Source organism: Scyliorhinus torazame, chromosome 13 (assembly GCF_047496885.1).
Source record: "Scyliorhinus torazame isolate Kashiwa2021f chromosome 13, sScyTor2.1, whole genome shotgun sequence".
Taxonomy (NCBI): Eukaryota; Metazoa; Chordata; class Chondrichthyes; order Carcharhiniformes; family Scyliorhinidae; genus Scyliorhinus; species Scyliorhinus torazame.
In genome coordinates, this window is record NC_092719.1 from 39581644 (window position 1) to 39607962 (window position 26319).

The following is a 26319-nucleotide window of genomic DNA, read 5'->3' on the forward strand; positions in this document are numbered from 1 at the left end:
GGCCCGGCGGGGGTTCGGAGAATGACGCCCATGATTTTTTTTCTGTAAAGCGTTGGATGAAGATTAGAATTTACAATGAGTACTGCATACAGTTCTAGACGCCATGCTGTAAAAGGATGTAGAGATAGTGGAGAAGGCGCAGAGAAGATTTACAGGGTTGGCAGCATAAATGTATGGATAGCCATGTCAGGAATGGATTGACAAGTTGGACTCTTTTCTCTTGAAAAAATGCGGCTGAGGTGAGGGGATGGTTGGGGGGCGGGGGAAGACCTCATATAATTGTGAAAAGGTTTTGGTGGAGTTCTCTGCTGTGGAAAAAATAACCAGAGGTCATCAATATAAGGGGCGGGATTCTCCGGTCCCCCAGCCGCGTGACTAAAGGCAACCCACCGTTCACTGGCAGCAGGATTCTCTCCTCCCGCCACCTATCAATGGTCACTGAAGCCATCCCATGCCGTCCGGAAAATGGCGGGCGGGGGTATGTTGGTATGGAGAAAGAGAATCGCAACAGCTGGATAAATACCGCAAGATAGCCACCAGGAAATGCAGTAGGAAATTCAGAAGAAACATCTTTATCCAAAGTGTGGTGAGAATATGGAACTCGCTCCCACAGGGAGTGGTAGAAGTCAATAATATAGATGCATTTAAAGGGAAGTTAGACAAGCAGATATGGGGGAACGGGCTAGAGGGTAACAATGCTGAGGAAAGGTGGAAAGACGCTAGAGTAGAACACAAACACCAGTAAGGACCGGTTGGGCTGAATGGCCTATTTATTTGCTATATGTGTGTAATCGTATGTAATTGTTCATTTCCAACAAAAAACCCTGACATAAATAGAACTCAATGTGAAGAATGATGCAGAAAAACATTTTCCTTGAAAATCTTCCCTTCTTTCAGTGAAAGGAAGCTGAATGGTATGCTCTGTAATCAAAATAAAAGTTGCTAAATGACTCTTGTTTATAATGTTACACAGGACAGGCTACATTTAAATTTACTGGTGTGAACATTAAGGATTAGTTGTAGAATCATAGAATCCCTACAGTGCAAAAGGAGGCCCATCGAGCCTGCAGCAACCCTTCGAATGAGCACTCTGCAGATTTACCAGTGTCACCCCTACCTATCCCTGTAATCTACTCAGGGACAGATATTTTAAGGATGGCACAGTGGATAGCACTGTTTCTTCACAGCGCCAGGGTCCCAGGTTCCATTCCCGGCTTGGGTCACTGTCTGTGTGGAATCTGCACGTTCTCCCTGCGTGGGTTTCCTCCGGGTGCCCTGGTTACTTCCCACAAATCCCGGAAGACATGCTGTTAGGTAATTTGGACATTCTGAATTCTCCCTCTGTGCCCCCTAACAGGTGGCGACGAGGGGCTTTTCACAGTTAGGGAGATCTCGCCTTGGGGGCAAAGTGAAGCTGGGCAGCAGAAAGAGAGGTAGACTGAGGGTTATATGGATGACAGACATCACAGAGTAATGTGATATGTGAGAATGGGGCAAGAGAGAAAAGCAGCGCTCCGCGACGCAGCATAGCAGTCAAAAGCCGGGAGACCCTGCTCCTGGGATCTACCTGGCTCGCAACGCTTCAGCAGATCTAATGTGATCTCGTGAGGTGTTGCAATGTGAATCCAGCCATTTGTGGGTGGGATTACGTTTTAGCAAATCTGCATATTAAAACGAGACAGCTAGCATCACTTTAATGTGTAGATTCCCAAGTTACCTGAGGCATAGTCATAGAATTTACAGTACCAATGTTGGCCATTCGGCCCATCGAGTCTGCACCGGCTCTTGGAAAGAGCACCCTACCCAAGGTCAACACCTCCACCCTATCCCTATACCCAGTAACCCCACCCAACACTAAGGGCAATTTTGGACACTAAGGGCAATTTATCATGGCCAATCCACCTGCCCTGCACATCTTTGGACTGTGGGAGGAAACCGGAGCACCCGGAGGAAACCCACGCACACACGGGGAGGATGTGCAGACTCCGCACAGACAGTGACCCAAGCCGGAATCGAAGCTGGGACCCTCGACCTACCTCCTTCGCCTCAGAGACCTCGGATGAGTGTCGTTCAGTACTGGTCTCCGGAAATGGGTAACAGCTAGAACAGCACTCGTGCGGGTCTCCCAGAGGATTGGAGGAACCCAGGTGAATGTCCTCTGGGCAGGGTGGTATCCTGGCACTGCTGCTACCATTCAGGCATCCTGCCACTGTCAGCCTGGCAGTGCCACCTGGGTGCCAGCATGGCACTGTCAGGGTGCCAAGTTAGCACTGCCAAGGTGGTGTGTTTTGTACTCTGCGTGGGTGTTGACGGAAGGCTGGGGATCCTCCCATAGTGCATTGGGGCTTGGGGGGATGGGGGGGGAGAGGCGCGTCGGAGGCCTCAGAGTTTGGGACTCGCTACAGCGTGTGGAGTTCCTCAGTGCAGAAAACGGGACAACGTGTGGCCTCGGCTTCCTGTTCCCGCTGAGGCCCCTTATCTAACACAAGTGGCATTTTATAGTCTTGTGTTTCTCGGTGCTGCGTGTGCCAGGAACACGCAGCTAAATGCGCTCGCTATGGGACTTTGTTCACTTTTTAGTTAAATCGTACCCACCATGTCAGCAGAGTTCTTAGCAGGAGTAGCTGTAAGCAGGACAGGAGGAACACATTGGTGTGGTCTGTTTTCTTGCATAAAGTTATTCCAGATCTGTGCGACATTGATCAACGTACACACATACAAATTCGGAACAGGAGTAGGCCTCTCGACGTCTTGAACCGACTCCACCATTCAATAAGTCTATGGCTGATCTGATTGTAACCTCAACTCCACATTCTTGCCCACCCCCAGTATCCTTTCACCCCCTCATTCATCAAGATTCTATCTAGCTCTGCCTTAGAAACATTCAAAGGAAGAAAACCCCAGAGACTCCTGACCCTCTGTGAAAAAACATTTCTCCTCATCTCTGTTTTAAATGAGTGACCCCTTATTTTTAAACAGTGACTCCTAGTCCTAGATTCACCGACAAGAGGAAACTTCTTTGCCACATCCACCCTGTCAATACCCCTCAGGATCTTAAAAGGTTTTGATCAAGTCGCCCGTACTCTTTTAAACTCTAGTGGATACAAACCTAACATTCTTCATAAGACAATGTGCCCATTCCTGGTGTTAGTCTCGTAAACATTCTCTGACCTGCTTCCAATGCATCTACAACTTTCCTTCAATAAGAAGGACAATATTGTACACAATACTTCTGATGTGGTCTCACCAATGCCCTGTACAACTGAAGCATAACGGGAGGGATTCTCCGACTCCGCGTCGGGTCGAGGAATCGCTGGAGGGGGGGGGGGGGGGGGGGGGGGCGTGATTCATGCGATGCTGCCCCGATGCTGGTCCGCCGATTCTCTGCTCTGGTGACCGTTGGCGCTTCTCCACACGTGATGGGCTGAGTGCCGGCCGAGTTAGGTCGAGTTCCGCCCCCGCCGTTCACGTGTGGTCCTACCCGGTAGGAACTCGCCGTACATGTTGCGGAGGGTGGCCTGGTGGGTGGGGGAGGGGGCTCCAACCCCGGAGAGGACCTCCACGGCGGCCTGGCCCATGATCGGGGCCTACCGATCGGCGGGCGGGCTTACCCTGGAGGGGGCCTCTGTTCCTCCACGCCCCGCGGGCCCCTGTAGCCCTCTGCCATGTTGCGGCTGGGCCGATGCGGAGAAGGCAACTAGCGTGCATGTGCGAAGTCGCACCGGCTGTAGAGCGGATGCGAGGACCCGCGGTGCCCGTTCTGATGCCAGTATCAGCAGCTGGAGCAGCATGCCGCTCTCCAGTACCATGCTGGCCCATTGTGCGGTGCAGGATCGCTGCTCCTAGGGGCCTATTGACGCCCTCGTAAAACGCGACGGCGTTTATGGCGGCGTCAACACTTAGCCTCAGGATCAGAGAATTCCGCCCAACGTTCCTATTTTTGTAATCAACTCCCCTCACAATAAGTGATAACATAGCTTTCCGTATTACTTGCAGTATTACTTTCGTGATTCATTCACTAGGACACCCAGTACCCTCTGCACCTGTGAGCATTGCAATCTCTCATCATTTAAGTAATAAGTTTCTGTTTTATTCTTCCATGCCAAAATGGACAATTTCACATTTGTCCACATTAAACGCCATTTGTCATTGTTTTGCCCACTCACTTAGCCCAGCTATGTCCCGTTGCAGCCTCCTTAAACCCGCTTCACAATTTACTTTCCTATCTATCTTTGTGCCGTCAGTAAATTTAGCAACCATAATTTCAGTCCCATCATCCCAGTCATTTATCTAAATTGTAAAAAGTTGAGGCCCCAGCACTGATCTCCATGGCACACCACTCGCCACATCCTGCCAACCAGAAATAGACCCATTTTTAAAAAAAAAATTTAGGGTATCCAATTCGTTTTTCCAATTAAGGGGCAATTTAGCGTGGCCAATCCACCTACCCTGCACATCTTTGTGTTGTGGGGCTGAAACCCACGCAAACACGGGAAGAATGTGCAAACTCCACACGGACAGTGACCCAGGGCCGGGATCCGATCTGGGACCTCGGCACCATGAGGCAACCCTGCTAACAACTTGCGCCACCGTGCTGCACTAGAAATAGATCCATTTACACCAACTCTGTTTACTGTTAATTAGCCAATCTTCAATCCATATCAATACACCGTGAACTTTTATTTTCTGCAATGTCTGGAAATTTATGTACAGTACATTCACTGCTTCCCCTTTATCCACAGCACATGTGAAGCATATCCAATTAGGACCATGGGCGCGATTCTCCGACCCCCCACCGGGTCGGGAATCGCCGGCGGCTGGCGTGAATCCCGCCCCAGCCGTGTCCGAATTCTCCGCCACCAGAGATTCGGCGGGGGCGGGAATCGTGCCGCGCCGGTCGGCGGGAATCACGCCGGTCGGCGGGCCCAACCCCGGCGATTTCCCGGCCCGCGATGGGCCGAAGACCCGCCACTGTCAACCCTCGCCAGCCGGCGTGTATTAGACCTCCTTTTGAACGGTGGGACAAGGCGGCGCGGGCAGGCTCCGGGGTCCTGCCCCGGGGGGTGCCCCCACGATGGCCTGGCCCGCGATCGGGGCCCACCGATCCGCGGGTGGGCCTGTGCCGTGGTGGCACTCTTTTTCTTCCGCCTTCGCCATGGCCTTCACTATGGCGGAGGCAGAAGAGACCCCCTCCCCTGCGCAGGCGCAGAGATGCCGTGAGCGACCGCTGACGATCCCGCGCATGCGTCGCCTGGCGAAGTCCTTTCGGCGCCGGCTGGAGTGGCGCCAAAGGCCTTTCCCGCCAGCTGGCGGAGCGGAAACCGCTCCGGCGCGGGCCTAGCCCCTCAAGGTGAGGGCTTAACCCCTAAAGGTGCGGAACGCACCTTTTGGGGCGGCCCGACGCCGGACTGATGCGCGCCATTTTTGGCGCCGGGTAGCGGACATCGCGCCGTTTGCGGAGAATCCCGCCCCCTGTTCTCATTGGGTTATGGGAACTGGAACATCTATAGCTGACTGCATATCCTTAATTGTGCCCAAATTGATTTTCTGTTTGGAAATTAGCAAGTTGTTAGCACACCAAAAGTAAAGAGCAACTTATTTATTTTTATCAAGTGTGAAAGTAGCAGTGCATTTTCTCAATGAAGAGGAAAAGTGTGAAATGCCTTTGGGATGGAAGGGGGCTATTTTCATTTATGAGAGAAAAGATCTAAATCTGGAAGTCAGATGGAAAGCAAATATTGGCTTTAAGAGCAACACCTCAAGGAATGCTCATATAACTGATGGCAAATGATGCTTTCAATTAAACATTAAAGAAAGTATAATAAACAAGTTTCCTGATTGGAAAAATATTGTCCTGAGGTCTGCTTGACCGAATTTAGTATTTCTTTGTCCCCAGCTGAATCCAATCCAACCATTTTCTATCCCCGTCCAGTCTCTCATCTTTTCACTTTCCTGCATTCTCTCTCTTTTCCCTTTCCTGCTCAGTTACTGAGAAGAGTAATGCTACATTAACCAGCTTGGTGCATCCTCAATAAAAGCGATGACTGTTGCTGCATTCCACATGATGGGCAAAGCTAAAGAACAAATAAAACAAAACCTGTGTTTCCACTTATTCTGTCTTTTTTTCGATAGAATTCTCCAGTTTTAAAATCATTTCAAATTCCATCCTTTTTTTAAAAACACACACTCACCTAAAAGCAGGCAAAAAAAGTCAGATATCTTTCCAAGTGGCTGGTTTAGCACACTGGGCTAAATCACTGGCTTTTGAAGCAGATCAAGGCAGGCCAGCAGCACGGTTCAATTCCCGTACCAGCCTACCCGAACATGCGCCGGAATGTGGCGACTAGGGGCTTGTCACAGTAACTTCATTTGAAGCCTACTTGTGACAATAAGCGATTTTCATTTCATTCATTTTCACATCATCAAAATTGAATATTTAGGAAAATCCAGCCATGGTTTCATCCACCGTTCAATTATTCACTTGTTTATTAGTCTGCAATACAGACTGAACTAATCCTAATTGTTAGCTCCAAACGGGAGGAGTAAACATTAAGCCTTGTGCCTGCTGAAAGAGTCATGACAGTTTGGATCATAGTGCCTGCTGTGTATCCAGAGTAGGAAACCACAGACCAGACAGAACGTTTAAATTATACAACAGTTAACAGTCCAACATACACAGAATTTAGAATATTTTTTATTATATCACAGTTCAGTTTGGATTAAGATGGCCCTTTAACCTATTTCATCTCATCCTGCTAGAATACCATACTTGACAGGCCAAAGGACAATCCATATTCCCAGGCAGATTCATAGTGTGATCCAGAGTCTGCATTGACACTTGGACTGGATCTTAAATTGATCCTGGCACCAGAGCATATTCAGTATCCTGTACCGATTATCTCACATCAAGATCTACGAGTGATCGGTGCACCCTTTTAAAATGGCGTTCCGATCTCCTCCTTCACTGAGGAGTTCCAGCGAGCGGAGCTTCGCAATGCAGGAAGTGGGACTAAGTGTAGCCTCTGTAGGGCGTTCCCCGCTAAGGCCCCGGATTGCCACTAAGTCCCATTAGATAGCCTGGTGCTTCTCGGCACTGCGAGCGCTGGGAAACACCCGGCTAAACGCGCTCAACACGGGACTCTGTTGCGACTCGGTTAGATCGAGCCCCATAGTTGCGATCATTGTTGTTTAAGGCCAGGTTTAAATGCAAGCATTTTGAGAAAGCATAACTATTTCTTAGCAATAAGAAATGGCCAGATGACTAAATTATAGGTACACGTCAGCAATGACTATATTAATCTGTCTGAGGTTCCCTTGTGTGAATGCGACAGCGATAGATTCCAAGCAAAATGCAGTCAATCAGTAATGGTCACTCATTTGAATTAACATTAGGTCTAATATACCTTGTCTAAAAGTATAACTATTCCTGGAAGCTGAATGATAAACAGAGGATAACCTTCTGAAGTAGTAGCTCATATCGCAACACATTGTGGAGGCTGTGGAGGCTTTGGAGAGGGTGCAGAAGAGATTTACCATGATGTTATCTGGTATGGAGGGCATTAGCTCTGAGAAGAGGTTGAATAAACTCGGTTTGTTCTCACTGGAACGACGGAGGTTGAGGGGCGACCAGATAGAGGTCTACAAAATTATGAGGGGGCATAGACAGAGTGGATAGTCAGAGGCATTTTCCCAGGGTAGAGGGATCAATTACTTGAAGAGGTTGTGAAGAATTGCTTTACTGAATGCCATTTTTGAAAGGAACATTCACAGAACAAAGAAAAGTACAGCACAGGAACAGGCCCTTCGGCACTCCAAGCCTGTGCCGACCATGCTGCCCGTCTAAACTAAAATATTCTACATTTCTGAGGTCTGTATCCCTCTATTCCCATCCTATTCATGTATTTGTCAAGACGCCCCTTAAACGGCACTATCGTTCTTGCTTCCACCACCTCCTCCGGCAGCGAGTTCCAGGCATCCACTACCGTCTGTGTAAAAAAACTTGCCTCGTACATCTCCTCTAAACCTTGCCCCTCACACCTTAAACCTATGCCCCCTAGTAATTGATCCCTCTACCCTGGGAAAAAGCCTCTGACTATCCACTCTGTCTATGCCCCTCATAATTTTGTAGACCTCTATCTGGTCGCCCCTCAACCTCCGTCGTTCCAGTGAGAACAAACCAAGTTTATTCAACCTCTCCTCAGAGCTAATGCCCTCCATACCAGATAACATCCTGGTAAATCTCTTCTGCACCCTCTCCAAAGCCTCCACATCCTTCTGGTAGTGTGGCGATCAGAATTGAACACTATGCTCCAAGTGTGGCCTCACTAAGTTTCTATACAGCTGCAACATGACATGCCAATTTTTATACTCTATGCCCCGGCCAATGAAGGCAAGCATGCCATATGCCTTCTTAACTACCTTCTCCACCTGTGTTGCCACTTTCAGTGACCTGTGGACCTGTACACCTAGATCTCTCTGACTGTCAATACTCTTGAGTGTTCTACCATTCACTGTATATTCCGTACCTGTATTAGACCTTCCAAAATGCATTACCTCACATCTGTCCGGATTAAACTGCATCTGCCATCTCTCCGCCCACATTTCCAAACAATCTTAATCCTGTTGTATCCTCTGACAGTCCTCATCGCTATCAGCAACTCCACCAACCTTTGTGTCGTCTGCAAATTACTAATCAGATCAGTTATATTTTCCTCCAAATCATTTATATATACTACGAACAGCAAAGGTCCCAGCACTGATCCCTGCGGAACACCACTAGTCACAGCCCTCCAATCAGAAAAGCACCCTTCCATTGTTACCCTCTGCCTTCTATGACCTAGCCAGTTCTGTATCCATCTTGCTAGCTCACCTATGATCCCGTGTGATTTCATCTTTTGTACCAGTCTGCCAAGAAGGACCTTGTCAAAGTCCATATAGACAACATCCACTGCCCTACCTGCATCAATCATCTTTGTGACCTCCTCGAAAAACTCTATCAAGTTAGTGAGACACAACCTCCCCTTCACAAAATCATGCTGTCTCTCGCTAATACGTCCACTTGCTGCCAAATGGGAGTAGATCCTGTCCCGAAGAATTCTCTCCAGTAATTTCCATACCACTGATGTAAGGCGTACCGGCCTGTAGTTCCCTGGATTATCCTTGCTACCCTTCTTAAACAAAGGAACAACATTGGCTATTCTCCAGTCCTCCGGGCCATCACCTGAAGACAGTGAGGATCCAAAGATTTCTGTCAATTCAAAAGGAGTAACAGCATTGTGTTCCCATATCATCACATTAGGATTGCAGGCTTAGAAGGTTTTCTTTAGAATGCCAAGAGGCATAAACCAATCTGCTTGTCAGGCATTTACTGTGATTTTTTTTTCTGTCCTGGTGTTTCAGAACTAATGCCCCTGTCATAATTCACAACTTCCTTTCTCTCCTGCCTGCATCTGAGGCAGGATTACCTACCTTAATGTTAGACAGGTATGTCTCTGATCATATATAACATCCAGTTGCCTTGTTGGTCCTAATTAGCTCATTCATTCTTTTGCATATTTTTGTGCGACTGTGGCAAGGTGCCAACTATATAACCACCAGCTCTGCTCCATACAATTTCAATCCTAATGATCTAAAACAATATATGTTATCAAAATCATTGAGAACATGTTCCAGCACTCTCCACAATGCTGCTAACGACAGCAAACTGCACAGCGGTGAATAGGGATCTCTTTCTTTCCCTTCCCCTATAGTTCTGAAGCTCAGACTTGTACTTTGTAAATTATCATCTCCCTTGATCTTTTCACTCATTGCGGTCTTACAATGAGGGCCTTGAGCCTTTGGCAGCCTTTTCTCGAACTCGAAGAAAGCACTTTGAATATTTTAAATGTAATACCACAGACAAGGACAAAAGGTACTTACAGTCTGGAGAATTTGGAGTTTGCCGGTCAATAAAATTAATAAAGTTCTCCAGGAATGCTGTGTTGTTGTTTGAAGGAGGCAGTCCATTGCAGTATTCCCTGAAAAGTATTGTTAACACATACACACTATAACAGTCTTCCCACATGTCACGAGCAGAAGAAAAGACATACAGCTAGACAATGGTAACGAGACGCGTGAAAAGGACAGTTGGCTCAACACATCACAGCACACAGAGCACAGCGATCTCAAAAAGACACTGACTACTGAACAACATCAACAGGGCTAGGCTCAAAAGGTGCCAACTATGGTTCGAAAATTCCACTTGCCGACCAGCCATGGGTAATTATTTTTTAAAAACACAAATCTATTCTTCACCTTCAAATTATTATCAGGGTGTTATATTTTTGTCAAATTTTAAATGTTCCTATTTCTTGTTGTGTCTTTCTGCCTTATCTAATTATATTGCAGATGTCATCATTACCTAATGACTGTAAGAAAGACAATATTTGTTCCCAGAATTCACATCATCTAATGACTTTAGTTCCCTTCTGTTCCTGAGGTGTTGTGGGGCAGGTCCGTGAATATCAGCAGCATGCTGGTACCTTACAGAGTGGCTATTCCGTGTTTGAATCTAGATGCTAAACATTCATAGATGGTACAACAGTCAGGTCAAGCCCTATCCGGGCAGGGGAGGCAGAAAGTGGGGTGGGGCGGTGCTGGAACCTCACCATTTAGTCTAGGGTGGGTCTCGGCTCCTATTAGGCTAACACAGCTAAGATCAGTTAACTCAGCAGGGATTAAAACCAGAATTGTCCTGATTTGTGACATGTTGCAAATTTATCCATTTATCTAATTGAAAAGTCCCAATTATCTCTGCCGCTTTTGTGAGTAAAAAGTTAACTGAAGTGAGGGTTTCCCATTAACATCTCACTCAGCAGTCACTGAATAACAGAAGCATTCTTCCAGTATCAAAGCCAATATCTAAAATCTGCCAGCAATACTGCTACTGTATTAGAGTATGTTCCAAAGGAAAAGACATCTGAAGCTATTTCTTGTTTAATCCAAAGAGAAATTAAACAGGGGCCTGAGGCAACAGCTATTAAAAACAGGTTTTTCATAATTTGCTCATGTTTCAGATAGTCTCTTTAGTCTGCCTGCTGCATAGTGAAATGCCCACTCAGCTCTCCTACACCTGTTCTCTTGCTCTGAAGGTTAGAACTGGAAAACATTTAAATGAAATGATGAAAGGCTTCTGCTGGAGTGTACAGCTCATTCAATAAGGACACTTGTGAATATAATTGTGCAATTGCCAAGATTCATGTGCTGTCAATTTAAGAATTTGCTTCAGCAATTCTTCCTTTTAACTATCAATAGTTGGGAAAATTGGATAATATGTCTCTTGCAGCAAATCAATTCCTTACACATATTTATAAATTGGGGTGTGTTTTGTTGCGAAAGAACCTCCATTATGTTGTAATGCTCTCAGTTTATATTGCTTCAGAAAAGCAGAATTGTCGTTATTCCACTCTTTAGCTGCGCTGCTGATTCTGTAGCATTTATGACAAGGGTCAGACTTGAAATGTAGAGCTGACTGATCTTTGTGTTAATCTTAAGTGATTGGTCCTGGAACTTTATTCACTGATTACCATAAAAGCCCAGACAATGAGCGACCATTCGAGGCAATCTGACATATTTTTTTTAAATGATGCCACAAATGTCCTTCGAAAATAGTTTTACTTTTTTCTTTCTTGTCTGCTCTTGTACTTTGATTTTTTCTCCTCTGATTTTTACTTTTCACTTCTTCCCACCCGCATCGCTGGTGTTTTGCTTAAATTTCTGTACTTTATTCCCTCTTAACTGACGTCTTGGCGGAAATTAATAAAGATGTTGGGACTACGTTTTGCTACCATAGTCTTTTTTGCGTGTTGGTATATGAATGCTTAAAAATAAATGATTACCACGAACAAATGATGTCAGTGTATTAGTAAATTGTCAGAGAGGGCGTTGTATTAAAATCTAATACTTATGGATTTATTCAGTTTGGGTACATTCAAAAACACTGCATATTTTATTAAGTCCCCAGGTCCTCATTATTGCCAGAATTTAGGATGTGTGGGAATGCTAAGAACACTGAAAACTCCATGAATGACTGTAATTCTTTGCTTGTGAAAAATGCATTTCCCTTCTTTAGGGTTTAGACCTGTCGAATGTAGCTAAAAGCGGTTGGGTAGTCAAAAAACAAAACTTTTTACCACAGGCCAACCTCAGCATTTTTGAAGTCCTGTCCAAAACCCAGAGGTCTCACGAAGTTGGCACCAGTCTGTTATTCCAGTGCCAGGAGCTCCTAGGTTACAGCAAGTCAAAGCCCCTTCTTCCACAAACAGTCATGCTTTACATGCGCGCTCACAACAAAGCATTAAACAGAGCTACCTTGGAGCGAGATACACATATCCTGTGGTTTCGAAGTTATCGGGCATTATTGATTCTAAGTCTGAAATAAAACAATTGTTAAGGTGCTCATTATTGCTTCTGCTTGTACCTTTAGGTAGCCAGACCTTGACATGGAACACTTTGAACAGAATTTCTCTTACCAAAATAGCAAAATTATTATTCACCAACTAATTTTTCACAAAGCGCCGCATTATATAAAATACACAACCAGCAGGCAATACTTCATGTGAAATAAGTAAACTGAAGCTATTAATGTAATGATAATGGACACCAAGAGCTAATAAAGATCAGATACGATAAACACAGGAGAATATCCAATAGGGGTAGGAGCACTAGTGCATTGCAGTATACTCTAAAGACAATACAACAAGGAAATTGACCAACAAAAAGATACTTGCCCTTGTGTTTGGCTGTCAGAATCCATCAGAAAGAGAAAGCAGGGAACAGGAAAAAGGGTCAAGTAGAAGGGATTATAAACAATATTTTATTCAATGAGTGCTTGAATAAAAATATTGTGCTATACTGGGAAACTTAATGCACAGTAGAAGTCTGAAAAAAGACACACTAGCTTGCAGACTGAAAACTGTATGTGATCACCATTAACGTTACCTTCAAGAAGCTGTATCATTTAAAGGTCTGTTTACCGAGCAACAAAGGTTTCTCAACGCAAAGATAATACAAGTCCAGTTATAGCTAAGAAACTAGGTGCGGGTAATATCATGCGCAGTATTAAATATGACAAGAAGCTTTGCACCTCTTGAGAAGTGAAGGGCCTTTGCTTCCCCAAATCATATTCGGCAATGAAATGTATAAAGAGTTACAGTTTGAAATATGGATGAATTAACATGGAATGCTGAACATATTGTGTACGTTTCTCCTCAGCATTGTAAATCGTTACCTTTCTAAATTTATTTTTGTATACTAATCTAATTTTAAAACTTTTCTTTTCTTAGATAATGGCCAATTACCTTGCTGTGGGTCTTAGAAATTCAGTTCTTTGAAAGTATATCAATCAAGAATCCAGGCCTACACTATGAAGGAATGAATCTCCAAAGGAGTTGCACTTTGAATTATATCTGATTATTCTTCTGAATTTATTCATGTGCTGTAAATGGTATTCTTAAATACTGAGGTTGTTGTTGACCTATATGTGACTGTAACACTTACATTTCCAGTGAACAGCCTGGAAGACCCATGGCAATTTCCAATAGCCACATTATCGTTCGAATGCAATCCAGAACAGTACAATGTAGTGGACAAAATGAGTGTACTACGTATCATATTGTTCAGTGATTTTGATCTCACTTTATCACTATCCAATTGCTTTTTGGTCTCTCCTCACCCTAAGCTACAATGAATCACCTTGCTAAAAACTGATGATCTTCATTAGTTTAAAGTCGAATAAGAATGAGTTGGTGTTTTGGCGCAGCATGTTGAAGGAGTGGACAGGACCACGGACTTGCACAGCTAATCTGTTCAGTTCCTGATCTCATCCAAAGTGCTTCCAACAGGAAGAAGTAAAATAGATGGCGGAGGCTCTGAACCAATATTTTGCCTCTGTCTTCACAGTTGAGGATAATGAAACATTTCCACAAACTGCAGTTAATGCAGAGGAACTTGGTGCAATAACTATCACTGTGGAGAAATTATTGAATAAACTAATGGTATTAAAGGCAGATAAGTCTCTGGGACCCAATGGCCTGCACCCAAGGGTATTAAAGGAGATGGCAGCAGAGATCGTGGATGCATTGGTTATGATATTTCAAAATTTTCTGGATTCTGGAGAGGTCCAGTGGATTGGAAACACACTACGTGACGCCCCTATTCAAAAAGGAAAAGAGGCAAAAGGTAGGAAACTACAGACCGGTTAGCTTGACCTCTGAGATGGGAAAGTTGCTGGAATCAATCATTAAGGAGGACATGACTGAACATTTGGAAAGATAATGCTCAATGTCAGCATAGTTTTATGAAGGGTAAATCATGTTGACAAACTTGCTTGAGTTCCTTGTGAATGTACCCAGCAAGGTGGATAATGGGGAACCTGTAGATGTGGTACATCGACTTCCAGAAGGTATTTGACAATGTGCCGCATTAAAAACTGATTCAGAAAGTGAGATCACTTGAGGTTGGGGTAGAATATTTGACTGGCTTGAGGATTGGCTGATTGACAGAAAGCAGAGGGTTGGGATAAATGGGTCCTTCTCTTGCTGGTGAACTGTAACTAGTGGGGTGCCACAGGGGTCAGTCCTCAGGCCTCAATCTATATAAATGATCTGCAAGCAAGGACAGAGTCCAACACAGCAAAATTTGCAGATGATACTAAAATAGGTGGTAAAACAGGCAGTGAAGAGAAGATAAAGAGCTTACGGACAGATATAGATAGGCTAGGAGAATGGGACAAAATTTGGCAGATGGAGTTTAATGTGGATAAGCGTGAGGTTATCCATTTTGTTCAAAAAAATAGGAAGGCAAATTACTATCAAAATGGAAAGCAGATTAAACATGCTTCGGGGCAGAGGGACCTGGGTGTCTTCGTTCATGAATCGCAGAAAATCGGTATGTGGGTGTAGCATGTAATAAAAAAGGCAAATGGAATTTTAGTGTTTATTGCAAAAGGACTGGAGTATAAAAGTAGAGAAGTGTGGTTGCAATTATGTAGGGTATTGATGAGACCACATCTGGAGTATTGTGCCTAGTTTTGGTCTCCTTATTTAAGGAAGGATATGGTGGCAGAGGAGGTTCACCAGACTGATTCCGGAAATGAAAGGGGTCATGTATGAGGAGAGATTAAACAGTTTGGACTTATATTCGCTGGAATTTAGAAAAATGAGAGGGGATTTGATCGAGGCACATAAAATACCAATGGGAATTGACAAAGTAAACATAGACCAATTTTAGGGCAATTGTAGCCCAATTACCCCTTGTGGGGCAATCTAGAACGAGATATGGGTTGAGAGGCGGTAGATTTAAAACTGAGATGAGGAGGAACTACTTCTCGCAGAGGATGGTGAATTTGTGGAACTCGCTGCCCCATAGTACGGTGAAGTCTGAATCATTGAATGGGTTCAAGAAGGATATAGATATATTTCTGATTTTAAAATGGGCTAAAGGGATATGGGGAACAGGTAGGGAGATGAATTTGTGACCAGGAAGAGATCAGCCATGATCTGATTAAGCGGCGAAGCAGGCTCAAAGGGCTGAATTGCTTACTTCTGCTCCTAATCCCTGTGTTCCTACATAAAATAAATAATAATGCAAATCAGGCTAGTTACCAGGCCTGATCCCAAAGCAGCAGTTGTCAAGACAATAGAGTAAATTGGCTGTCCTCTTGCAAAAGCTATGTCCAGCCCAAAGAGACCAAGAACAGCTGACAAGAAAACTTAGTTAACATGACACAAAATAATTTTAGCATGAGCTAATTGCTATTACATCACTGCATTAGCATTAGTTAGCATTAATAAGAGGTACCTTAAAATTACTGAGTAATTCAACATGGAACCAAAATGGGTTTAAATTTAGCAGGGTGAAGGTTTCACATATCAATGTTTCACACACCAAGCCACGTTAGCTGAAAGCCAGGCCAAATTTGTTTCTGAGTCTTCATTTAAATGTTGCTATTGAGCAGTGAACACAAAACAAGGGCCAAATTGCACCTTGCCAGTTGAGGAGGACACAAAATTGGTTGGTTGCCACATGGAATTGGCCAGCAGGTTCGGTCTTGGGGTTTGGGCCGGTGGGGTTGTGGGGGGAGTGGGGGTGAGGGGGGAGGCGACATTGGACTACGGGCAGCATGGCAGAAATGTGGCTCAAATGCACTGGCAGCAGAGGTCTGGGTAGAACACACCTCCTTCCCTTAAGCCCCTCTTTGAGCAACCTTCAGTCATTCTTAGATCTGATTAGGCCACTCAAGACATATCACAGTTAGATGTATTATGCACAGCACAAGCCCCATTCATTTGTATGTGAATTGTGCATTTCTGCTCCTACAAATGGTGTATTTGCATCACAAGAGCCAACATGGCATCTAACGCTCAAAACGCAAAGCTAGGATGTCCTCATTCCATTTTATGGGCACAAAATGAGCAGCCTTCTGTTGAATTTCTCCCCATGAGTATTTTGGTCTTTCCCTTCAATGGCAGGAGGGAATTCTGTCGCTATGCAACAAGCAGCCCCAAAGAAACCTTGACTGAAGGCAATGTGAACAACAGGTGGAATTTGAAGGATTTTATGGCAAAGAGCCACCCTTAGCCCAGCCCTACTAAAGCATCACTCTGGAGAACACTTTCTGAAATAAAGCAGCTCTTCACATAATGCTGAAGTCAGGTCCAAGGAATAAGGGGGAGAGTGGCTTCATTGTCATTTTAAAACAGTTTCCCTTTTCGTAATGTATTTTGAGGTCAGCAATAAAATGGGATTAATTTCTTGGCTTGCATTGGTCCACTCTTTGCCTGTGTGTTATCTGGTATGAAAATGCAGAGATACATTGGAAAGGAGGGATCTGATGTTATTCCTCCAGCACTAAACTGAATGGCCAGTGTGATAACCTGCACGGCACTCATCCAACTGGGGATGAATGTTTCCCCGTGCTCATTGAGAATGTGAGCTTGCCTGTTATGGGTGGGGTAGCTTACCCAGCATGAGTATAAAAAATCGGCCACTGTCAAGCTGACTAGATAGGAGGAAGGACCCGATGAGGTATAACCGGGCCTTGTGTAGATAATGTTGCTGTTAAATAAATGTCTTTTGTCAAACTCGTCAGACTCCCCTCATCTTTATTAAAGTCAGTAAATTGGAAACTCTGAAGATTTGTGATTGGCATTTTAGAAACTCCTCGTAAATTAAGGATAGATAGTTTAGTTCCAGCCATGTCTCACCTGTATGACAAACTATTTGTCAACTTATATTGTCACCGGAAATTGCAAAGGTTAACAGGTGAATAATTCTACCCAATTGTTCTAAGCTGACCTTTGGTTACCCTGTAGTCTTAACGTTTTGCTGCTCACATGTGCTGAAGGTGTCAAGAGTCGTTGGTTGGGAATGCACGATGTAAAGATTATTTCGGAACATAAGGTGAAATGACATGCTGTGCCAAATGAAAATGTCGAGTACGAAAGAGTTGAAGAATGAGCACATGCTTAATATACCATCCAGGCTGCCAACTGGCTTGAACTAAAATGCATACAAGTAGGTATTGTCATTTTATTTTGACTTTGCACCAGTTTTTAAGTGCTAAAGTGCAATAAAGATTTATGTTGCAAGATAAAACAAGGAAAAAGCAGCACAAGGAAAATGGGTGGGTGAGTCTTGTATTACTTCTTTGAGTATTTCCTCTGCATCATTTAGATATCCATCAAATTCAATTTCCAAAGAAAGTCAACTGAGGGGGAAAATTATTCTCTTAAAATAAAATGACCTGGATTTTGTGGTCAGCTGTGAATAAACAGCACATTCCGCTGGTTATGCTCATAATCTTTCTGCGGGCTTTATACTGGAATTTGCTGTTGCCTCTACAGAGGATCGGAGATGTGTGCACAGGGCAAACAACAGAGTAACCAATCAGTGGATAGAGTCTAAACGAGAAAGTGTGAATTAGAACATGGAATTCAATTTGAAATCATTTACAAAAAGCAAAAACAGAAAGGAAAAATGTGTTTAATGAGGGCGAGAGCTGACAAAGCTCAAGTTAACAAAATACAGTTTTGAATTGCCAAAAATCAGTAATGCAAAGAGGAATCATCATAGAATTTACAGTGCAGAAGTTCTGCAAAAATGAAACTCCACACTTGGGAAAGTAGTTTTTCCATTCCAGAGAAATTGTTGGAGAGTGTGTAAGACTTAGCACAGCACTCAAAGTTCAATTACATCTTGAATGGCCAAGGTTTAACTTTTTCTGACTTGTTTTGTGTGTATCTCGTGGGTAAGTAGTGCAACTTCATTGTCTTTATGAGTCTGAATGATAAATTCTTCAGTGTGTTATGGGGTAGAGAAGCAGGGTAACTCTGACAGCAATTCATTGATTGAGTTGCACACAGTGCAGACGCTGGAAGTCACTGCCCGATTTATTCTGCAAAAATGATGTGAACTGCAGCCTCATGACTATTCCTACCACAAAATCCAGGCCAAAAAATTCAGCAAATTAGTTGGGCTTCTTTTCTATCTAATGCGACTAGCAGGCTATACAATTATCCCAAAAAAAGATTATGGCAAGAAATAAACAGACCTTTTAATGGATGCATAGAACGAGAAGGTACAGCTGTACAATGATTCCAAAATTACATGACGAGCGAAATTGTGCATATTCATTAATGGAACTTTGACAAAGAAAGAAAATGAGCACTCTTACAGATTCAAACCATGCAGTCGTTTTCATCTTTGCATGTTTGTTTCTCTGATGCTTTAGAATCATTGGTTCACAATATGATGACATCTATCTGACAATCCACTTCTTACTGTTTCAGAAACTATTAAAATATTAGCACAAGATCTTTTATTACTTTACAGAATCAATATTTTGCTCTCTGCTGGCATGCATTAATCGGGTCGCCTTCCACCCTTCCCAATACTTACGTTTCGCTTGGGTGATAACCTCATCTAGTTTGGCTTTGATGTAGTGGAAACCATATGGTGGAAGGACCAGTGCCAAACTGGGGAAAAGAGATAGATATTATCACATAGCTTGTTGATTCTGGCGGGCAAGAATCAACCAAACAGGAAACAACATGAATAAGATTTCTTATGGTCTGCTTGCTGCTGTAAATGTTCCCACTGCAGTTCCTTCACGCTGCCAGTAGTCAGCTTATGCTTTTAAAGGTGAATTGACTTTTGCTGCCAGATTCATTGCTTTTTGCACTCAAAGTGGTGATCCCTTGTGGAAAAAGGAATAGGGATGACACAATCAAGCAGAAAATTGCAACACATTTTTTGTTATACTGCTCGATGGATTTCCCCTTGACTAAACTATCTTACTTTGCTTCTGAAATGCAGCAAACTGGGCGGCACGTGGCAGAGTGGTTAGCACTGGGACTACGGCGCTGAGGACCTGGGTTCGAATCCCGGCCCTGGGTCACTGTCCGTGCGGAGTTTGCACATTCTCCCCGTGTCTGCGTGCGCTTTACCCACACAACCCATGATGTGCGGGTTAGGTGGATTGGCCACGCTAAATTGCCCCTTAATTAGAAGAAAAATAATTGGGTACTCTAAATTTACTAAAAAAACAACAACAAAAAAATGAAATGGAGCAAACGAAATTATAATCTCGTCTCAATTCAAGTGTTTGACTTACATGGGAAATCAATAGGCCCATGTGAGCATCAAGGTGCAAGTGTTTTTACTTAGCTGCTACCAGATGCACTCATTACAAAGTCAAGTAAGAACTGTCCCTCTCACATGAAAACCTATGCTTTTGGTTCCCACCCTCCAATCACCAGTCTCCAGGAAAAGCTGAGTTCACATTGGACACAACCACAGCTGAATCGAATTTGACAGCCCACATGCACACAGTCAGGCAATAGTGGTCAGGAGTGGTAATTCTGCCCGCATTTCCCAGTTTCAGATCTTAAAGAAAAATCTTGGAGCATGAACCTTCAGCTGTATGGTGTAGAATTCTAAAACAGAATATTTTGCACCTTGCATTAGAAGTTTCACAGAGTCCAAGTTTTAATCGTCGAGCGATTCACCATTTGTTGAAGAACACTTTCCAGAAAGGGACAAAAATAAATGTTGTTCATTCACAACTATCCACAGGTCAAATAAATATACAAACCTAGGACATAGGAGCACGGGAAGGCTACTTGGCCTTGCGAGCCTTCAATAACACTTGAGAAGATCATAACTGATCGGATTGTGGTCGGAACTCTACTTTAAGGCTGTCCTTAAAACCCTCAACTCCCTTGTGTGACAAAAATCTACCGAATTCATCCTTGAATAAATTCAATGGTCCAACCTCGACCGCTTTCTGAGGAAGAGAATTCCACAGACTTTCTCCAGCTTCATTCTTAAAAGGGATACATCTTATTTTTAAACTGTGTCCCCTAATTCTAAGTGTCTCCCACAAGGGGAAACATTCTTTCAGCATTCACCCTGTAAACCCCCCTTTTGAACTTAATGGGCGGGATTCTCCGACCCCCCCCCCCCCCCCCCCCCCCAACTGGGTCGGAGAATCCCCGGTGGGAGGCGCAAATCCCGCCCCGACGCCGGCTGCCGTATTCATCAGTGCCGTTTTTCAGGCGGGAGCGGGATCGCCGCCACATCGGTCGGGGGCCATTGACAGCGACCTCCCCGGCGATTCTCCGGGCCCCAATGGCCGAGCGGCCGTCCATTTTGGCCAGTCCCACCGGCTTGAATCACTCAACTCATGCACCGGCGAGACCTGGCAGGTGAGTATGTGTGGGCGGTCCTCGAGGGGGGCGCGGGGGGATCTGACCCCGGGGTGGCCCCAATGGTAGCCTGATCCGCGATCGGGGCCCACCGATCTGCAGGCGGGCTTGTTCCGTGGGGGCACTTCTTCCTTCGGCACTGGGCCCCTGTAGGGCTCCGCCATATTGCCCGGGGGCCGGTGCGGAGAAAAGAACCCTATGCGCGTGCATGAGAATATGCCGGCTGGTCCGGGCATGCGCGGAAACACGCCGGCAGTTCCGCGCAAGCGCAAACTCGCGCCGTCCCTTTGGCACCAGCTGGTGCGGCGCCAACGCCTCCAGTGTCAACTTAGCCCCCTAGAAAGATGAGAATTCCTCACCTTGGGGGGCCGTTGGCGCCGGTTTTCCCGCTGGCGTGGGGACTTAGTCCCTGGCAGGGAGGATCCCAGCCATTATGCTTCAAAAGATCACCTCTCAATTCTTCTAAATTCCAAAGGGTAAAGAGCCAACCTGTTTAGTTCCTCTTCATAAGACAAGTCTTTCAACCCAGTAATGAATCCAGTCAACCTTTTCTGAATTACTTTGAACTAATGTGGCAGGGGGATGTGAACCAATGCAGGAAGTCAGAGGGTAGTAAAGAGGGGACAGAAACAAAAGCTAGTAAGGAGAAAAGTGGAAGGCAGAGAAACAGATTGAATTGCCTAATATGGCTTGGGGGTGAGAACCAGAGCAGTAGATCAGCGGGAGAAATAACTGAGGGAGAGCTACAGACTAAGGCCAGTAAGATTAAAAGGAAGAGCAGACAGGGAGTGGTTGTTCAACGCAGGGGGGCTGGTGGACTGAAGTGCATTAGTTTCAATGCGAGGAGTATTTCAGATAAGACAGGTGAACTTGGATTAGTACGTGGAATTATGATGTTGTTGCTATTCCAGAAACTTGGTTGAAAAAGGGACAGGATTGGCAACTAATCATTCCAGGATTTTGATGCTTGAGGCAGGATAGAGGGGGAGTTGCATTATTGGTTCAGGAAAATATCACAGCTGTGCTGAGGGAGGACACTTTGGAAGGTTCAGGCAGCGAGGCAATCTGGGTAGAGCTCAGGAATAGGAAGGGTGCTGTCACAATGTTGGGGGTTTAATACAGACCTCCCAACAGCCAGCGGGAGATAGAGGAGCAGATATGCAAACAGATCTTGGAAAGCGCATAAACAATAGGGTTGTCGTGGTGGGTGATTTTAACTTTCCCTACATTGACTGGGACACACTTACTGCTTGAGGCATGGATAGAGCAGAATTTGTAAGGAGTGTCCAGGAGGATATCTTGAAACAATATGTAAATAACCCAACTCGGGAAAGGGCCATATTAGACCTGGTGCTGGGAAATGAGCTTGGCCAGGTGATCGAAGTTTCAGTAGGAGATCATTTCGGGAACAGTGATCATAATTCTGTAAGTTTTAAGCTGCTTATGGAAAAGGACAAGAGTGGTCCTCAGGTGAAGGTGTTAGACTGGGGGAAGGCTAATTACAATAGCATTAGGCAGGATCTGGAGAGTGTTGATTGGGCGAGGCTGTTTGAGGGAAAAATCAACATCCGGCATGTGGAAGGCTTTCAAATGTCAGTTGATTAGAATTCAGGATCGGCTTGTACCCATCAGGATGAAAGATAAGGGTGGCAAGTATAGGGAACCCTGGATAATGAGGGATATTATGAATCTTGTCAAAAAGAAAAAGGAAGCATTCGTAAGGTCTAAAAGGCTTAGGACAGATGAGGCCCTTGACGAATATAAAGCATGTAGGAAGGAAGGCTAGAAGGGGTCATGAAATATCATTGGCAAACAGGATTAAGAAAAATCCTAACGCGTTTTATACATATGTAAAGAGCAAGAGGGTAGCCAGAGAAAGGGTTGGTCCAATCAAGGATATCGGAGGGGATCTATGTGTGGAACCAGAGGAAATGGGAGAGATACTAAATGAATACTTTGCCTCAATATTCACCAAAGAGAAGGACTTGGTGGATGAGGAGTATAGGGTAGAGTGTGTAGATATTCTGAGTCATGTTGATATTAATAAAGAGGTGGTGGGCATCTTTAAAAGCATTAAAGTAGATAAGTCCCCAGGGCCTGATGGGAACTACCCCAGAATATTGTGAGAGGCAAGGGAGGAAATTGCTGGGGCCTTGACAGTAATCTTTGTATCCTCATTGGCTACAGGTGAAGTTCCAGAGGACTGGAGAGTAGCCAATGTTGTTACATTGTTTAAGAAGGGCAGCATTGATAATTCAGGAAATTATAGGCCGGTGAGCCTTACGTCAGTGGTAGGGAAATTATTGGAAAAGATTCTTAGAGATAGGATTTACTCACATTTGGAAACAAATGGACTTATTAGTGATGGACAGCATGGTTTTGTGAAGGTGAGGTTGTGCCTCACTAATTTGATCAAGTTTTTCAAGGAAGTGACAAAGATGATAGCTGAGGGAAAGGCAGTGGATGTTGCATACATGGATTTCAGTAAAGCCTTTGACAAGGTACCTCATGGTAGACTGGTACAAAAGGCGAAGTCACTTGGGATCAGAGGAGAGCTGGCAAGATACAGAACTGGCTTGGCACAGAAGACAGAGGGTAGCAATAGAAGGGTGCTTTTCTGAATGGAAGGCTGTGACTAGCACGTTCCACAGGGATCAGTTCTGGGGCCTTTGTTGTTCGTGGTGTTTATAAATGATTTGGAAGAAAAGTAAGTTCTCAGACAACACAAAAATTGGTGGATTTGCAGATAGTGAAGAGGGTTGTCAGAGGATAAAGCAGGATGTAAACTGGTTGGAGTCTTGGGTGGAGAAATGGCAGGTGGAGTTTAGTCCGCACAAGTGTGAGGTAATGAACTTTGGAAGGTCCAATGCATGTAGGAATTACACAATAAATGGCAGAGCTCTTGCGAGTACTGACAGGCAGAAATATCTGGGCGTGCATGTCCACCGATCTCTGAAAGTGGCAACATATGTGGTTAATGTGGTCAAGAAGGCATACGGCATACTGGCCTTCATTTGTCGGGGCATTGAATATAAAAATTGGCAAGTCATGTTGCAGCTGTACAGGACCATAGTTAAGCCTCATTTGGAATATTGTGTACAATTCTGGTTGCCACACTACCAGAAGGATGTGGCTGCTTTGGAGGGGGTACAGATGCGGTTTCAGGATGTTGCCTGGTATGGAGGGCATTAGCTATGAGGAGAGGTTAAATAAACTCGGTCTGTTCTCACTGGAACAACAGAGGTTGAGAGGCGACCTGATAGAAGTCTACAAGATTATGAGTGGCATGGACAGAGTGGATAGTCAGATGCTCTTTCCTAGGGTAGGAGAGTCAAGTACTATAATATATATAATCACTTATTGTCACAAGTAGGCTTCAATGAAGTTACTGTGAAAAGCCCCTAGTTGCCCCATACCGGTGCCTGTTCGGGGAGGCCGGTACAGGAATTGAGCCAGCGCTGCTGGTCTTGTTCTGCATTACAAGACAGCTGTTTAGCCCACTGTGCTAAACCAGCCAGGGGACATAGGTTTAAAGTGTGCGGGGAAAAGTTTAGAACTGATGTGCGAGGCAAGTTTTTTACACGGAGGGTGGTAAATATATGGAACACGCTCCCTGGGGAGGTGGTGGGAGCAGGTACGATAGCGATATTTAAGGGGCATATGGACAAACATATGAATAGGGTGGGGATGGAAGGACACGGACTCCGTAAGTGCAGATGGTTTTAGTTTAGGCAGGTACCATGGTCGGCGCAGGCTTGGAGAACCGAAGGACCTGTTCCTGTGCTGTATCGTTCTTTGTTCTTTGAACACAATTATATCATTTTTAAAAAGGAACTGTGCACAGTATCCAGATGTGGTTTCACCAAGGCCCTGCAGAGCTGCAGTAAAACTTTCTACTTTTAGATTACATTCTCTTTGCAATAATCGTGAACATTCCATTCGCCTTCCTAATCACTTGCTGCACTTGTACAATGATTCATGTACCAGATCCCATGAGTTCTGCAATCTCTGTCTATTTAAATGTCATGTCGCTTTTCTATTCTTCCTGCGAAAGTGGACAAGTTCAAACTTTCCCACATTATATTCCATCTGCCAAATGTTTGTCCACTCACTGAACCCCTCTGTATCCTTTAGTCGACTCTTTACCTCCTCTTAACAACTTTGGGCACAATCTACCGGCTGCGTCCCGCCTGACCTGGGGCGCAGCGCACCCGGTAGATGTGAGGAGAGGCCTCTCCCGGGCTTACCGACGGCCTGTGCGCCTCGCAAAATCGAACCACAACTCACGAGGCATCGCGATCAGGATTCCTCCTCATAATGGGCGGGACACAGACTTGCACGGTTAAATGGGTTTAAGCACCACGCTGATGCCAGACCTAACCAGCTCCCGGCATCTACTGGCCTCCCCAGGGAGACCCCAGCTGGGCGCCTTTAGTTCTGGTCCACACAAACATGGACCAGGTAGAACAGCACGTGGGAGGTCTCCTAGGCCATTCAAAGCTCTTAGATGGTTAGGAACAGGGCAGGGTGGCACCCTGGCACTCCCGCTGATAACTGCGCACCTTGGCACTGCCAGACTGGGACCTTGATGCTGCCACCTTGGCACTTCCAAGGTGCACAAGTGACATTGCCAGGCTGGCAGAAGCACAGTCAGGCTGCCGGGGTGGCAATGCCAGGGTGCCCAAATGCCAGGGTAACACTGCCAAGGGTCAGGGCCTAAGGAGGGCCTTGCCCTTGAAAGGACGGATGAGGGGGTATGAAGGCCGGGGGGTGATGAACGAGCAGGAGGGGCCTCTGCAACGTTTGGGGGTGAAGGGTGGGGGTTCTGGAAGGGGGGGGGCAAAAAGAGCCATGGGAAGACCTGAAAAGGGGTGTCAGCACCGGGGAGGGTGTGGGGTAATGCCCGTATTTGTGGTGGTGACATTTCCCATGGATGGGGGATGTGAGGGCCCTGAAGCTCACTTCGAGATCAGGGCATCCTTTCGAAATAGTGACCCATTTGAGTAGCCGGTCTGGCCAGCGAGTTCAGCTTCCCAGTGATGAAAAGAATTCCAAGTGTGGGCTATCCCGGAGAGAAACCCCTCAGGGCCCACGGGGAACTTTCTGACAGAGCCGGGGAAAAACTCCAAGCCAAACCCACCTAAAATGACACTTAAAAACCTTTCTGCCAGATCACACCCTTAATTTCCTGCCTATCTTGATGTCATCGGCAAATTCAGCTGCCATGCATTTAGTGCGTTGATCCAAGTCATTGATATCGGTTGTAAGTAGTTGAGGCCCCAGCACTGAACCCAGTGTCTTGCCGCAGTTACAGCATACCAAGCCAAAAGAGACTTACTTATCCCAAGTGCGGAGTAAGGACCGAACCTGGGAGAAAGTACCCCGTAAATTGGGATTTTTGTTCTGGGGTGGCGGAGTTTTCTAGACGTCGAACAGTGCAACCTAGGAATGGGTGCGCGGGCTGCTGGTTGCAGAGGGGGCAAGGTGGAAACTGTATCTCGGGGCTTCACCACTTTGTAATCCATTTGATAAGTGACTAAATGTGGTGGGAACTTGCTGGCAGTACCCACCTGAA

At 45.2% G+C, this 26319-nt stretch overlaps 1 protein-coding gene across 4 annotated transcripts in view; it reads right to left on the bottom strand.

Moving 5' to 3' along the window:
• Nucleotides 1-26319, bottom strand: part of LOC140387976 (voltage-dependent calcium channel subunit alpha-2/delta-1) — an 890358-nt gene that overhangs the window by 100302 nt on the left and 763737 nt on the right. For all 4 annotated transcript variants that reach the window (XM_072471400.1, XM_072471399.1, XM_072471398.1 and 1 more), the window contains 3 exons: nucleotides 18937-19013; nucleotides 12349-12409; nucleotides 9919-10016 (listed from right to left, as the gene is read on the bottom strand). In XM_072471400.1, coding sequence (XP_072327501.1) covers nucleotides 9919-10016; nucleotides 12349-12409; nucleotides 18937-19013 — 236 coding nt within the window. The remainder of the gene's footprint in view (nucleotides 1-9918; nucleotides 10017-12348; nucleotides 12410-18936; nucleotides 19014-26319) is intronic.